The 15004-nt window shown below is 48.5% G+C and overlaps 1 protein-coding gene across 1 annotated transcript; it reads right to left on the bottom strand.

Annotated features, from left to right (window-relative positions):
- Positions 1-2644: 2644 nt before the first annotated feature.
- On the bottom strand, positions 2645-5376 carry LOC120644026 (G-type lectin S-receptor-like serine/threonine-protein kinase At2g19130). Its single transcript, XM_039920561.1, has one exon. It carries the CDS (start codon positions 5351-5353, stop codon positions 2837-2839), a length of 2517 nt encoding a protein of 838 aa, XP_039776495.1. The 5' UTR covers positions 5354-5376; the 3' UTR covers positions 2645-2836.
- Positions 5377-15004: the final 9628 nt, after the last annotated feature.

Raw genomic sequence — 15004 nt, 5'->3', positions numbered from 1 at the left:
CCACCACGGTCTGGTTCCTCCTCTCTACTACGCCGTTTTGCTGTGGTGAGTAGAGAGTGGAGTAGTGATGCGTGATGCCATCGTTGGCGCAGTGTTTCAGCGAACTCCGTGGCGGTGAACTCCCGGCCGTTGTCGGTGCGAAGCCCATGCAGCTTGCGCCCGCTCGCCTTCTCTGCCTCCGCCCGGGTGCGCTTGATGGCGTCCGCTGTGCCCAACTTAGTAGTCAGCAGCAACACCCACATGAAGCGCGTGGCGTCATCCACCAACAGCAAGAAGAAACACCTCCCGCTAGGCGTTGCCGGCGTCACCGGCCCGCACAGGTCACCATGCATCAGCTCGAGCGGCTCCTACACGCGGTACTGAGCCTGAACGATGAAGGGAGCACGCCTCTGCTTGGTGACGACGCAGGTGTCACAGAGATGGCCGTCGTGCTTGATCACTAGCATCTCGCGCACCATGTCTTCCTTGCACAGCTTGTGCAGGGCATTGAAGTGCAGGTGGCCATAGCGCTTATGCCACAGCTGCGCTTGATCTCCCTTGCACGTGGACCTCGTACGCTGAGGTCGGGCGAGGCGAACCCCTTCCACATGGGTCGGGGTCGGGCGAGGCGGAACTCCTCCCGCAGGGGTCGGGGCCGAGCGAGACGGACCACCACCTGCAGGGGTCGGTGTCGGGCGAGGCGAAACACCTCCTGCAGGGGTCGGGGTCGGGCGAGGTGGACCAGCTCCTGCACGGGTCGGGGTCAGGCGAGACGGACTTTCTCCCGCAGGGGTCGGGGCCGGGCGAGACGGACCACCGCTTGCAGGGGTCGGGGTCGGGCGAGACGGACCACCTCCTGCAAGGGTTGGGAGAGGCGGACCCCTTCCGTAGAGGTCGGGGTCGGGCGAGGTGGAACTCCTCCTACAGGGGTCAGGGTTGGGCGAGGCGGACGTTCGTAGGAGTCGGGTGAGGCAGGGCTCCTATCCCCCGGCTTGCGCAGGATGCCGAGGCTTGGCCGCGTTGAAGTGATGGATGTAGAGGAAGTTGGGGCTGCGCAGGACCTTGAGCATGAGTTGTCCGCGCTGATCCCAGACTCTCAGCACGCCATCCTTGATCTTCACCTCCAAGCCGTCCTTGTCCAACCGCCCGAGACTCAGGATGGAGCTCTGGAGCGCGGGATGTAGAAGACGCCGTCCAGCACCCATTGCTCGCTGTTCTTGCCCTCGAACGCGATGGAGCCGACGCCCGGGATGGCCACCTTGGATGCGTCGCCGAACCGCAGCAAGCCGCGCATGTCGCCGTCGAGATCGGTGAAGAGCTCGCGACGTTCGGTCATGTGGTAGGTTGCGCCGCTGTCGAGGTACCACCTGCCGATCTCCTCTTTTGTGGCGGTGTTCAGGGAGACACAGGCATGTGGCTCGTCGAGCTCGACGATGCCGTGCGCGAGGAAGAGGCCGGCGTTGACGTCTCCCTCTGCGATGTGTGCTGCACCGCGATTTCACCGTGGCTCGGGGCAATCCTTAGCCTAGTGCCCGACATGGTTGCAGTTGTGGCAGGTGTCGTCACGACCCACTCTGTGTCCGCCGCCAGGGTCGGCCACGCCTCCAGCACGGTCCCCTTTGGGCTTGGTCTTCTTGCCACCGCGGGGACGACAACGCCGCTCCTGGCCGTCCTTGGACGTAGTGGCATGATCCCCCTTCTTGCTGTCGGTGCGCCACTGCTTTGAGTACAGCAGATTGCCCTGCTCTGACTCCGATGCGCGCTCATGGTTCTAGACCACCTTGAACCGCCCGGCAACATCATCGATGGAGAGATCCTGGAGGGCGAGAAGGGTCTCGATCGAGAAGACCAATTGCTCGTACCTCTTAGGAATGCACCAGAGAAATTTCTCCACGGTGCGCTCCTCGTCGAGGTCAGTGTCGCCGTTGCGCACCATCTGCTCCATCAGGTTGGTGAGGTGGACGGCAAAGTCTTCAACTTGCTCATCGGGGCAAAAGGTGAGACCTTCCCACTCACCCCTGAGGCGCTGGAGTGCGGCGCGACGAACGCGGTCGCTCCCAACGTGCCTGGCCTCAATCGCCTCCCAAACGAGCTTGGCGGTTGGCTTGTTGGCGATGGTGGCGCCGATCTCCGGTGGAACGGCAGTGCAGATGGCCTCCAGCGCCCGGTGATCCTGCTCGTAGTCGACGTCGTCGAACTTGATGGCGTCACAAAGGAAGCGCGCCTCAGCAGCCTCGATATGCGCCTTGCGCGCCTGTGCGGCGGCGTCGTTGCCACCCGCGCCAGGGGCCTTGGTGGCGTCTGCGAGCCGGCGTGCTCTCGAGCTGGAGGTCGACATGGCGATGGCGGTGGCGGCGGTGGTGGGGGAAAAGCACTAAAACCCTAGTCTCTGGTACCAATTGTTGACCAGTTCCCACACACATCGGAGGTCGGGGGAAAGGCCGGAGGTCAGCTTGACAAGAGGCCGCTTGATTCAATCGAAAAACAGAGGAGTTCTGTTCCCGGTTACAGGGGTCGCCGGGGATGCTGTGCTTATATAGGCACCAGCTCACCCACTAAAGTGGTAAAGCAAAAATAGCAATAGGATTACAGAGAGCTTATTTAGCTATCAAAACTGACAGTAGCGATGGTGGTCTCGATCCGGGCCAGTGAAACTCACCATTCACCAGAACAAATATTTTCGTATGGTGTGATCCTTTTGTATAATAATTGTGTGCCATTGTTACACAAAGAGGAGAAACAAAGAGAACGAGAAAACTCATGTACCAATTACCATATGTGTTACATTTTGCAACTGCATGTAATTGCATACTATCATTGATTCAAATTATATAGGAAAAAAACTAATGCACCACAGCTAGCTAGCATTTTTTGTTATAGCTGCAAGTTGTCTTGGCATCGGCGGCATATCAAGCTCATGTAGACCCTCAAGTGCCCGAACCACTTCACCCATTGTCGGCCGATCAAATTCATTATCTTGGATACACCAAAATGCAACTTTGCATGCCCTTATAGCCTCTTCCAATCTGAAATCTCCATGCAGTTGTGGATCCACCAAGCTGCTCATATCTCCAGCATGAAGCATACAGATGGCTTGCACAGGGAAATAAGAAATGTGGAAACTGCTAGTAGTGTACACTTCAGGCGAATTTCTCCTTCCTGATACGATTTCCAACAGCACCATTCCAAAGCTATAGACATCAACTTTCTGAGTAATAGCTTCTCCACTGATCCACTCCGGGGCGAGGTACCCAACGGTTCCTCTAAATGTAGTCAGGACACGGCTGAAATCCCTTCCTACAATTGCTGCCATCCCAAAATCTGCAATTTTAGGAACAAACGACGCGTCGAGAAGTATATTTTCTGGCTTGATGTCACAATGTATGATGCACTCACGGCAACCCTCATGCAAGTAGGACAGTCCTCTAGCAACTCCTGTGGCAATTTGGCACCGTGTGCTCCAATCTAGGACGATGCCATCACTGCTATTGTTAAAGAGATGAGCCTCAAGAGAACCATTTAACATGTGCTCATACACTAGTAACCTCTTGTCGCTTTCACAACAGAAACCAATTAATTTTACTAGGTTGATATGCTGGATCAAACCTATGGAACTAACCTCAGCCCTGAACTGCTTCTCTCCCTGACGAGCACCATCTAATCTTTTCACTGCTATGGTAATGGAGTCACTTAGAAGCCCTTTGTATACTGATCCAAATCCACCTCCTCCTAGCCTCTCAGAGAAATTTTCTGTAGCATGACGCAAATAACTGTATCTGAATGTTCTAATCCCAGCAGCATCCTGGGTGGTGCTTGATTGAAGACCGTAGTCCCTGTTTCTCCTCCAGACAATGAACAATAGTAGGAGCACAATTGTCCCAGACCCAGCAACGCTTGCAGCAATAGCAACTCCAACATATAACCCCTTTTTGTTATCTCTCAAAGCTTGCAAATCCTTGGCGGAAACGCGAAGGTAGAGAATGTCACCAGCTGTACTCGCCGCTGCAGTATTGAGCAATCCTCCATTCCAGACAGAGCATCCACTGCTAGTGTAGGAATAAGCAGTGCAAGAGCAGTCACTGGCACAAACTTGCCAGCAGTCATCAGCATCAGTCACCTTCATGGGCACAGGGTTATAGGCCAGTGCAACATCAGGTATGGGCAAGAACTTGTCTGTTGAGCAATCTAGTGGATTGTTTCTCCTGCACCCTCCCGCTCTATCACCAAGATCCCACTCCCCGGGTGACTCGACAGAGAAGCCCTTCATACAGTCACATGACATATTCGCATTGTCGTTGCTGGTGCAGACCGTGAAAGGCCCGCAGGCAGCCTGAACACTGCAAGGATTCATGGGCTGGGTGTAAAACTCCTGCCAGGCCCAGGACTGGTTGTTCTCCACCCAAACACGCCCCTTTATCTGGCCAGAAGTCTCTACCGCAGTGTACACAGAGAGTGTGTCATTGGGTATGGTATAGATGTAGTACTGTTCCTGACTGTTGTCGGTCTGGTTGTAGCTGATGAAGCCACTGTCGCTGGGATCCACATTCGGCAGGGAGAACGTCCCGGATGCCCAGAAAACTACAGATGAGGAGCAGTGGTAGAGGATAATCCCCTGGTTAAACCTTGCGTCTACCCCGACACAGTACGAGCCACGGGACGGGTCGATCCGGTTCTTCTTCGAGACGAACACACGGTTCAGACCAGTGATCTTGTTCCTACCAAGCTTGGAACCAGGGAGGAAGACGTCTGTTGGGTAGTCAAAGCTCTGCCACCAGACCTGAGACGGGTCCGTGGCATGCTGTATGACAAGGTTCCCAGTGCGGGTGAGCACAGCAACGGTGTTGTCGCTGTTCTTGGATGCGTTGGTGATCTCACTCGACCAAACTAGGGTTTTATTAGCCGCACCCATGTCTAGGACAACAAGGTTGCCGTCTCTAGCGATCTCCAGCCTAATTTTCAGCTTGAGGTTGTTGTCAGGGTCAGTGAAGGGCTCGTCCCGGTTGGCAATCCACACCGGGGTGAAAACTGGGATCTTGTTGAACCATATGCCTAGGTACCAGTTGGTGACAAGGGTGGTGGTGGTTGTGCTGTTGTTGTCTGATGAGGAGGACTCAGACTCACTGATGTTGCCGGACGAGAAGAAGCCGAGCGCGAACTTGCCGTTCCTCGAGACGAGCCTGTCGCCGACGGCGAGCGCCTGGTCTGCCGCGAGAGTGTCGTTCGCGGCAGCGATGCACGGTGTAGGGGTGTGCAGCAGCAGGGAGCCGGAGACGAGGAGAAGCCCGAGCCGTAGAATGTAGTAGTGCGCTGGACGAGCAGGCATGGTGAATGGTTGCGAGCGAGGTTTAGTATATTTCTGATGGCTGCAGGGCATGTATGTATTTATCTCTGCAGGCATGTCTTGCGGCTTTGATGATTTTAAGAAGAGAGGATATATGTATATATAGAGAGAGATTGTGAACGCGTGGTGCTGCGCTGGTGACGATAGACCAGGAGGTCAATAATCGTTCAGGTACAGGACAGCACGCGAGATTGTCTTGTTCGTTCAAGTGGCGAATTGAAGAAGAGAGGAGGAAAGCAGGGCGAGATATGATATGGTATGATATGATATGATAGGAGGTAGCCAGCCATTGTTGACCACGTGTGAAACCGTGTGCGGGATGAGGAGGTTTAATTTGGGCGCGTGATCCTTTGATTGGCGTCTCGATTCAGTGACGAGAGTACGTCATGGGTCTCACTGTAGATTCTTAGCATTTTATCAACTTGGACAACTTGGTGATTTGTTCCTCGGCCCTCTTGCTGTTAGCCTACCCGGCCTACCGGGCACAACAATGTCTGCGTATAATTAAGACTTTCAAACTCCACTCTATGAATATGAACAGTATCGCCATATGCACGCTTCCACTGAACTTGGTCTAATAATTGTGTATATATATATATATATATATATATATATATATATATAACTATCGCCATATGCACGCTTCCATATGCGCAGGATATTAATATAACTAACTAGATACTCTTTTTCACACGGTCCACGAAGGCCCAACTTGTTGGCCTGAACTCTGCATCCAATAAGTCATATCAAATATCACCAAATAATAATACCATATCGCCAGTGGTACTTTGTTTATATGTCTCCTAATAATTCATCAATGAGGCCATCAGAGCACCATGTGACAATCAAATGATTATGGGATTCTTGGAACAAGGAATTAAATCTGGGCATTGGATTGAGGAGATGAGATTATATTGGTCGGGAAAACAAAAGCTGGTCAGCACATCGGATTCAGTGAACAGATCGAGCTTGCAAAGAGAGGCATTCTCACGAGGCAGAGTAGACAAGGCACTTGAGGTTCGGCGATGCCACCAGACCCTTTGAGCATCCGATCCCAGGACCAGTATAGGCACCATTGTGTGCACGGCGAGGCAGTGGTGTGTTGTGACTTGCTCGGTGGATGGATTAGGGTATGACTCTGCTGCCGCCTCGAGCCTGTGCGTAATTTTAGCATTCTAGCCAATTTTTTATCCTATTGCAATTGAGTTTTTTCTTTTAAATATAATTTGGATTTATGTTTGAGCTATAAGAGTTATGAACCTAATGCACTATAATTATAAATTGTTTAATCTTTTTGTTTTAGTACAATTTAGATTACAAATGAATATTTAGTTTAGATTAAAAGTTTTTAATTTTTTATTTATTTAGTTTTAGAATCAGTTTGTAGCTTCAGTTTAAGTTAGATTATTTATTCCCATCAAAATTCATTTAAATATTAAGCTAGCTAGATACGACATCATGCATCTGCTTGTAGTTCAGAACTTCAAAAAGGTAAACTAATTATTTTAAATGTTTCAATTCACATCTTGGATGGTTTCAATTAGTAACCCACTCAAAACATGCTATCGCTAGGTACTTAGATTCCATTGAAAGGAAAACTTAATGCATACTTCCCCGTGCTGCTTCATTTATGATACTTGTATGTCTAAGTCTTTTTTATAAAATCCACAAGGGTATAATTCACGTCACGATAGGAGTTTTCCAAGACACGTGAATCCACAAGGGTATAGTTCACGTCACGATAGGAGTTTTCCAAGACACGTGAATCCACAAGGGTATAGTTCACGTCACGATAGGAGTTTTCCAAGACACGTGCGTCTGCTCTAGCGTTCAACCAATAATCAACGCTTTGGGCATCAGTCGTTAGTCAAGGCGCGTTGGACGCCCCCACTCGCATCTCCACCAATCAGTCCTGATGACCGTCAATATGCTACCATGGTGGGAATATTAGGTGCAGGGGAGCCATCGACGACGAGTGGGTACGGATTAGGGGTGCACTGTACTGGACTCTGACGACGGTCATGTGTTGTTGTACATGTGTGGATTAGGTAGCCGTCTCCACGGACGGACTCCTAGCATACGTAGTAGTACTGCTTCATTGACCATTGTCAACCAACTTGGTAAGTGCATGGAATCCATTTTGGGTAGGAGGAGCCATCATCGATGTCTGCGCATGATCGCAGTAATAGTGGGACATGCGCGTAACGTAGAACACCCAAAGAAAAAGAAAACTTGGCAAACGGTGGATAGATGGAATTGTCCTCTGGCTTCTGATGTTTGTGACTCAAAGGCTTTAATTTGTTCGTTTTAGAGGTCACGGTTTGCGGCTGTGCCTAGGAATGCAATAATGCATACGGAAAACGTATGGGCCATCAGATGGAACCATCAAACGGCTCAGGGCAACCTGCGGCTGCGTGGAGTTTACCCGCAACCCGGGAAACGAGCAGGCTACCCAAATGCAGACTTGTGCGGTACTGGCTTGTGCGATTAGGAGATTCAGGTTGGGTCATACTATAAGTTTAATCTGACACTCAGGCATGATAATGTGCTTGCTGGACTGCAATCAGCTAGTATGTGCTTACTTGCATTCCAGCAGCAGCAGCAACTGAACTTGGAAACAAAGGGGTAATTGTACCTGGAATCTTACTATTATTTGCTAACTGGCGCATCTCAAACTGGCTAATATTGTTAATAGATATAAACACTTTGAACCCACTACTAATCAATATTGATCTTATTCAGTATCTATCATTTGTTCATACTCTAAAACAAGTACTTACGGAAATATCTTTTTGTCATTATCCGTTTACAATGGACTCTAGCATTCGTTTACCACCTTCAATTACTGTTGTACTTATATTATTAGTGGCAGACATGAGTAATTTGGAAACATATGTATAAGTGTTTTTTTATTTATTTAATTTTATATAATACTATATGTTGGTACCTAATTTAGACGTACATTTGATAGGTCATTTTTGTTCATTTTTAATAAGGGGGTATATCACCCCCGACCTATAATGGTTAGTGTACTTAACTCCATCTATAAAATCAGATATCATACCCTCTAAACAATCTGAAACTATCCAAATAACCCATAGGTTGATTTTATAGGTGATTTTGTCTACGTGGCATTACACGTAGACAAAACCAAAATTTCATTCTTTTGTGGATGGATGGTTATACGGTTATACGTGGAATCTTATTATTACAAACTAGCAAATAAACCTGTGCCTCTTCATGCAAGTGCTAGTGTTATTAATAGACATAAGCGTGCGCGTACACACACATATGAGACATACAATAACCAATATGGATATTATTCACTATCTATCATTTGTTCATACTCAAAAAAGAATACTTATGAAAATATCTTTTTGTTTTTATCCATCTACAATTGACTCTATTTAACATTTAGTACCTTAAATTACCTTTTCACTATATATTATTGGAGGCATACATGGTAATTCAGCAACATATGTACAAGCAGTGTTACTATATTTATGTAATTTTGTATAGAAAAAAGTCTATACAGCCCTCTAACGTTTAGAGGATCATCTACTTCACTTCTGTACCTTTAAAAGTGGATTTTTAACACAGTAAACTATGCAAAACTGGACAATAACTCCCTAGGCGATTTTAGTGGGTGGTTTTGATGATATGGCATCCACATGAAGATAGGGCAAAGAGTGAAAGACTAGACATGTTGCCGCACAGGCACACACCATGTGTTTGCTGAGGTGGCACTGACACTTGGGCCTTAGATGTGACACATCATGAAAACTACCCACCAAAACCGCTTATGGCATTATTTGTCCGGTTTTGATAGTTTAGGGTGTTAAAAACGTAGTTTTAAAGGTGGATGGGTGAAGTAGACAACCCTCTAAACATTTGGGGTTATGTAGGCTTTTTTCCAATTTTATATGATATTCCTAGTTTAGACTTTGATTTGAGAAGATATTTTTTGTTTTTAAACACCTATGTGTGATACGGTCCTGGGAAAACTTTTCGCAAAGGGCGTATAGTCGTTGAAGCATCGCATGGGAATCGCTGGTTCTGGGATATTTGCACGTACTTTTCCATGCATGCCTTGCCCGATTATGTGTGTCTCTAGGATCGGCTTTAGCTTGATGTCTTCATTTAGACATGGTCGCCCAACTGAATCTTTACTTCGTCCTCTGCTTATGGTGCCTTCTTCCTAGGGTAGTCTTCTATCCTGAGAATTAGTCTATTGTGGAAGGCATAGGCACCTAACAAGCGGGGGCTCTGCCAAGGAGATCCGTTCTCCCCAATCCTCTTTATCCTGTCCATTGATCCTTTCCAGAGAATTATTGAGCGTATTGTCTAGTCAGGTATCCTTTCACAAATCCTACCAAGACCGGCCACTCTCAACTGTTTCCTGTATGCGGATGACACTAGCATTTTCGCTAAGCCGGATGCAACAGAGCTTGGGGCACTGCGTAGCATCCTGCAAACTTTTAGCTGTTGTTCTGGACTGAAATTCAACCTCAACAAAACAGAATTTTTTCCGATTCGATGCCATAAAAATGAGATCAAAGCACTGCCACTTTGGTTCACCAGTAAAGTAAACTCTTTCCCTGGCAGATAGCTTGGATTGCCTCCCCATGTGAGAAATCTTAGGAGAATTGATGTTCAACCGCTGATTGACAATGTGCGGGTCCGTTTACCAAGATGGAAAGAAAAGTTACTATCCAAGGAGGGCAGGGCCACTTTAGTCAAAAACTAGGGATGAAACTGGAACAGATATTTTCCGACTATCCATCCATCTCGAAGGGTTCTAAAACTAAATGGGACATCCAAGCCCAAACAATTAATATTCGATCCGTATCCATATTCGGAGATTCAAAATTGAGTATTAGGATGAAGGTGCTGCTTGCTCCAATTATTCCTTGTTGCTTCTTGTCTTTGGCCGGTTCACGCTTGCCATTAATTTCTTTTACTTATGTCTCAGATGACAACATTTCAGATGATGAATGATGCCATGATGGAATGGAAAAGGATAATAGCATCTAATTATGCAGATTGGCATAGCAACCGCAATGTATCTAAATCGGCAAATCCTTGAGGAAGGTGATCATAAACGGTGGAAATGAACGTGCTACAAATTATTCTCTGCTGTTTTCCTAAACAAAAATAATAACAATAATCTTTGATTCTATCTCAGATTCAGATTTTCATATCCATCCCAATCATCCCGCCCTTGAGTATATATGGTGTTGTATATGGTGAGTTAGGGTACCTGTTATTTATGGATTCTTTAGGAGGATGCTATGGTTATGTATTGGCCAAATGAGTGCCTTGATCATGTATTAGACTTTGAAGATTTACATGCATGTGTGCCATATTTGCAGATACGTAGCACTCAGTTATTGATAAATGATAGTAGTAAAATTTTTTTTGAGATATTTTACAATGGTTGGAAGTGAATCCACCGATACCAAGAGGTATTACTCTTTTTTTTAATGGCCTTTATGCTCTTTGTGGGATTAAAAATTAAAAAAAGGCATCGGCCCCTTTTAGTATCGCACCCTCCTATTTGGTACTCTTTGGTACCGGTACCATGGTACCAACTATTTTTAAACCTTTAGATCTCTTCCGATGGACGGCTCCTATTTTTTTCAACTATCGTAAAACTTGTTATTTTTTATTCAAAATCGAGGCCATTCTACGCAACCTGCAACTTGGTATTTATTTTATGTAACAAGAGGGGTAGGATCCCTAATGGTTATATATTAAATAAATATAAAGATATTACAGTAGATTATGGACGTGTTTGGATGCCTGGGCAAGGCCTGGGCCTGCCCTGCGCATGCAGCTTTTGCTTGTTTGGATACCTGGATAGGGTGTTGGGCTTGCCCGACAGCATGCAAGATTCCATCTCTAGCTAGGCTGCGCGTGTACGCTGAAATCGACTGTTCCAAGCGGGCCTGTCTTGCCCCATGCAAAGGTTGTGCGTGGGTAGACAAAAAGTGCCCGTGTAAGTGCATCATCTAGGGAATTCAACGTACCCCTTAACCACTCGGCCAAAGCATCGGTTGTTGTCGACATACACCGGCCAAAGAAAAAACTCAACTCAACTCAAACAGTTGACGCCGGACCTTGGCTAAGCATGATAATCCAAAGCGACGCCTCCAAGGAGGAGCGCAATGCCACAAGCACTGCCGTCGCCCAACCCAAAGGATAGGGTTTGCACCCCGGAAGGAAACACGATGCAAAAAGGAAAGGGGCAGAATGATGACACTTCCAAGGAAGTAAGAGGCGCCCGAAGGCGTCACCGCCATCAGCTCGAAGAGCGAGCAAGACTTTCGCCACCACCACCAGTCCCAATGCACGACCGTGCGCATACAACGGTCCAATCTAAATTCGCTTGCCGAAGTTGCCAAACTCCAGTAGAAGCTCTGAAATGAAGAAGATCAAAAGGGAAATAGACAACACCGTGCCAAGAAGGTCGCCGCTAAGCGTGGCCTTTCACCGTAATGCCATTGCACCCACACCCCAACCAACAGGGTGATACCACCAGATCTGGGCCCTCCAAGCCTGCATCGTAGACACACCCAACGCGTAGGGGCCTTGCCTCATCTGCCGTCAGATCTCACAACTCACCCTTATCCACAACGCGAGGGGGCCTCGCCACATCCGCCGCTGGACCCCAAGCCACAGATCCATTTCTTGAGTTGCTGTTGGAAGGTTGTGCAAAGCTGCCCCACAACCCAAAGATCTCCTCCAAATGTCAAGCCGCCACCCGAGACTTGACCTGAGCACACAGCCACTGCCACCACACCGGCCAGCCACGAAAACACCTGCGCCATCTTCTGACATTGTCCTGCACCAGAAAAGCACCTGCTATGCAGTGCCAATCGCCGCAGTCCGCTGCAAGCCCTGTAATCACGAGTTGTCTCTGTCGCAAGCGCGAGTTGTCTCTGTTGCGAGCGCCGTCTTTCAACGCAGTCCCTCACCGCACTAGCCATAGCCTTGCCGTGCTAGGCGCCGCGGTCCGCAGCCAGCAACCACACGACATGCCCGAAAGAACGAGTGGCCACCTGCATAGATGACGATCGCTGATGCCACATGCCACCACTGCAAGCGAACGCAAGCTCAGACATAGCCAGCCAAGGCACCTCAACTCCACACCTTTGTAGCCGCCGTTGTCGCCACACTCTTGCGCAGAAGCCCGCACGCGAAGAGAGACGTAGGCACGCAGCCAACACCCGCCACTAGAGCCGCCTTCAGCGCCGCGCCGGAGCCACCCTCCACCGCCCTCCTCATGGACGCGCGGGCCTCTCGCGGTCCACATGGCGAGCCGCAGGAGCAGGGTGGGCGGTCTCGAAGCTCCGCCACCGACGTCCAAGGCTCCCCGTGGCATCGTGCTTGCCAGAACCCACGCCGGCCAAGCTTTCTCTGCCGCCGCCGCGCCCGCCGACGACCTCTCCATCGATGAAGACCCGCCACGCGCCGCCTCGACGTCCGCCGCCGCCCCACCGCCGATGAGGGCCGCCATGGTGTAGATCCGGCAAAGAGGGGCCGGATCCACGCCATAGGGGCCCGAGACCAGAAGCCCGTGGCCGCCGCCGGCAATGGAGGACCGGGGAAGGAGAAAGGAGGAGGGAACAGGTTTGGGGTGATGAAAACTCCCCGCCGCCGCCATCCTGTCGCCCGCACGAGCCTCTCGGCGGGGAGCTCTTGCGGCGGCGAGGCGGAGGTGGGGGAAGGGGAGCTCCGCCGCCGCCGCCAGCGGCGCGGGGTCCGCCCGAGTCGCCTGTGGGGGCCGTCGGGTGACGTCACTTTTTATGAAATGGTCTTCGTGTTTAGATGTCTAGTTTATACATAGTTTTAATTGAGAGATAGAATGACGTGTGAAATCTACTCAAATACACAGCAACTCCAAGCTGAAAGTGCATTATCCTTAATTACAACACAAATCCATGGCATTGGTCCTAATTAAGACGACAGAGAGCTACTACTTTTGTCCTAATTAAGCTTGTGAGGCTGCCATCACCAATGTGAAAACGTCAAAGATCTGATTGACCTGCGGGTCCACCGGCACAGGCAGACCAAACCAGGGCTTGGAGTCATCCATGATCCATCCATCTCTGCCACAGCCAACCAACCTTGACAGCATTGCTGTGTAACTGAAGGTTGTGAATTCCCCCAGACCACCCAGGCTGCGAGGGGTCTTTGCTAGCCCAAAGGTAACCTCTGATGGACATTGTTCAACAGTTGCTCTGGACGACAGTAAATATTTGCTGGACAGTACAATTTATCCTTTTGTAACTATATATATACACATTACACACACACATATCGGGTTTCTTAAAACCTGCTGCTCCTTGGAGCTCTCTCCGCATCTCACGCGGCACGTGTCACCCTGCGCTGTTGTGCGACTTGCAGAAGTACTGCACCAAGGGGACGGCATGCACTCGGGTCAATAGGACTGTGGCTGCACTGACCAAACGCTACGACCAATGAGATTTAAAATACAGACGTGCGTAGCATGCCCTAATGGACTGTAGCATGATTCATTCGGGGTAACGGACGTGCGTAGGCCCGTGTACCATGCCATGTGCAGTCGTCCAGACATGCAGCACGCTTCACGCACGGTGCTTGCTTCGTCTACTCGTTTGTTTTAAAATAAATGCACTCTAGACTCTATTTGAGTCCCACCTTCTAAAGCAAAGTGATTAAACTTTTAGTCACTTTATAGGGATTACAGTTCCAAACAAACTGATAAAGTGACTAAAATTATTTCAGTCCCATTAGATCCCAAAGAGTACCTAAAAGAAGCTAAAAGGAGTACTTGAGTGGGCATGCCCTCATTTAGTCACTTTTAAGGCTCAGTTTAGTTCCCAAAAATTTTCCAGCGATACAGTAACTTGGAATGTTTGATCACTAATTAGGAGTATTAAATGTGAACAACTGAGAAAACTCATACCATAACCCCCGGACAAAATCGCGAGACGAATCTAATGAACCTAATTAAGCAATAATTTACTACAGTAAATAATATCTAATGATGGATTAATTAGGCTTAATAGATCCATCTCACGATTTCCCATCCATTCGTGTAAATAGTTTTATGATTAGTCAATACTTAATACTCCTAATTAGTGTTGTAAAAGTTCACAAAAAATTTGCCCAAATTTTTCCGGAAGCTAAACGCGCGCTTAGTCACTTTATTTGGAACTTTAGTCACTTGATCCAAATAGAGTGACTAAAATTTAGTCACTTTGATTTAGGAGGTGGGATCGTGTAAGCGTGTAATCAATTTTGAACTCTAAAAGTGCACGACGAAGGGAGTACACTTCCTGCGCGGGTTCATTTAACTAACATTTGGTCCCAACTTAGCGTGAACCCGATAGAGAGCGCAGAGAATCGGAAGGCAGATCGTTCGCCGTGAGAAAAGAGCGCAATATATATATATATATAGATATATATATAGAGAGAGAGAGCGCCTCACCTCTTGGGCCTAAACATCTAAAACCAACAAGATAGAAATAAACTTTCTCCAAAAGTGGTCGAAACTAGCATCCAATCTTTTCGCGAATGAGTCCCTTCTGCAATACTGCAGAGGGACTCACTTGCTGACACATGGGCTCAAATGCGGTGGGTCTGCGCATTAGTGAGTGAAGTCTCTCTGCAGAGGAACTATCTCCCTGTTTTCGTGCG

This window comes from Panicum virgatum, chromosome 8K, assembly GCF_016808335.1.
Source record: "Panicum virgatum strain AP13 chromosome 8K, P.virgatum_v5, whole genome shotgun sequence".
Lineage (NCBI taxonomy): Eukaryota > Viridiplantae > Streptophyta > Magnoliopsida > Poales > Poaceae > Panicum > Panicum virgatum.
This window is presented reverse-complemented; position numbering and strand designations above follow the sequence as displayed.

What these genes read in the sequence shown, in the direction of transcription:
- LOC120644026 (XM_039920561.1), bottom strand. Translation starts at nt 5,353, where the DNA reads ATGCCCTGCAGCCATCAGAAATATACTAAACCTCGCTCGCAACCATTC.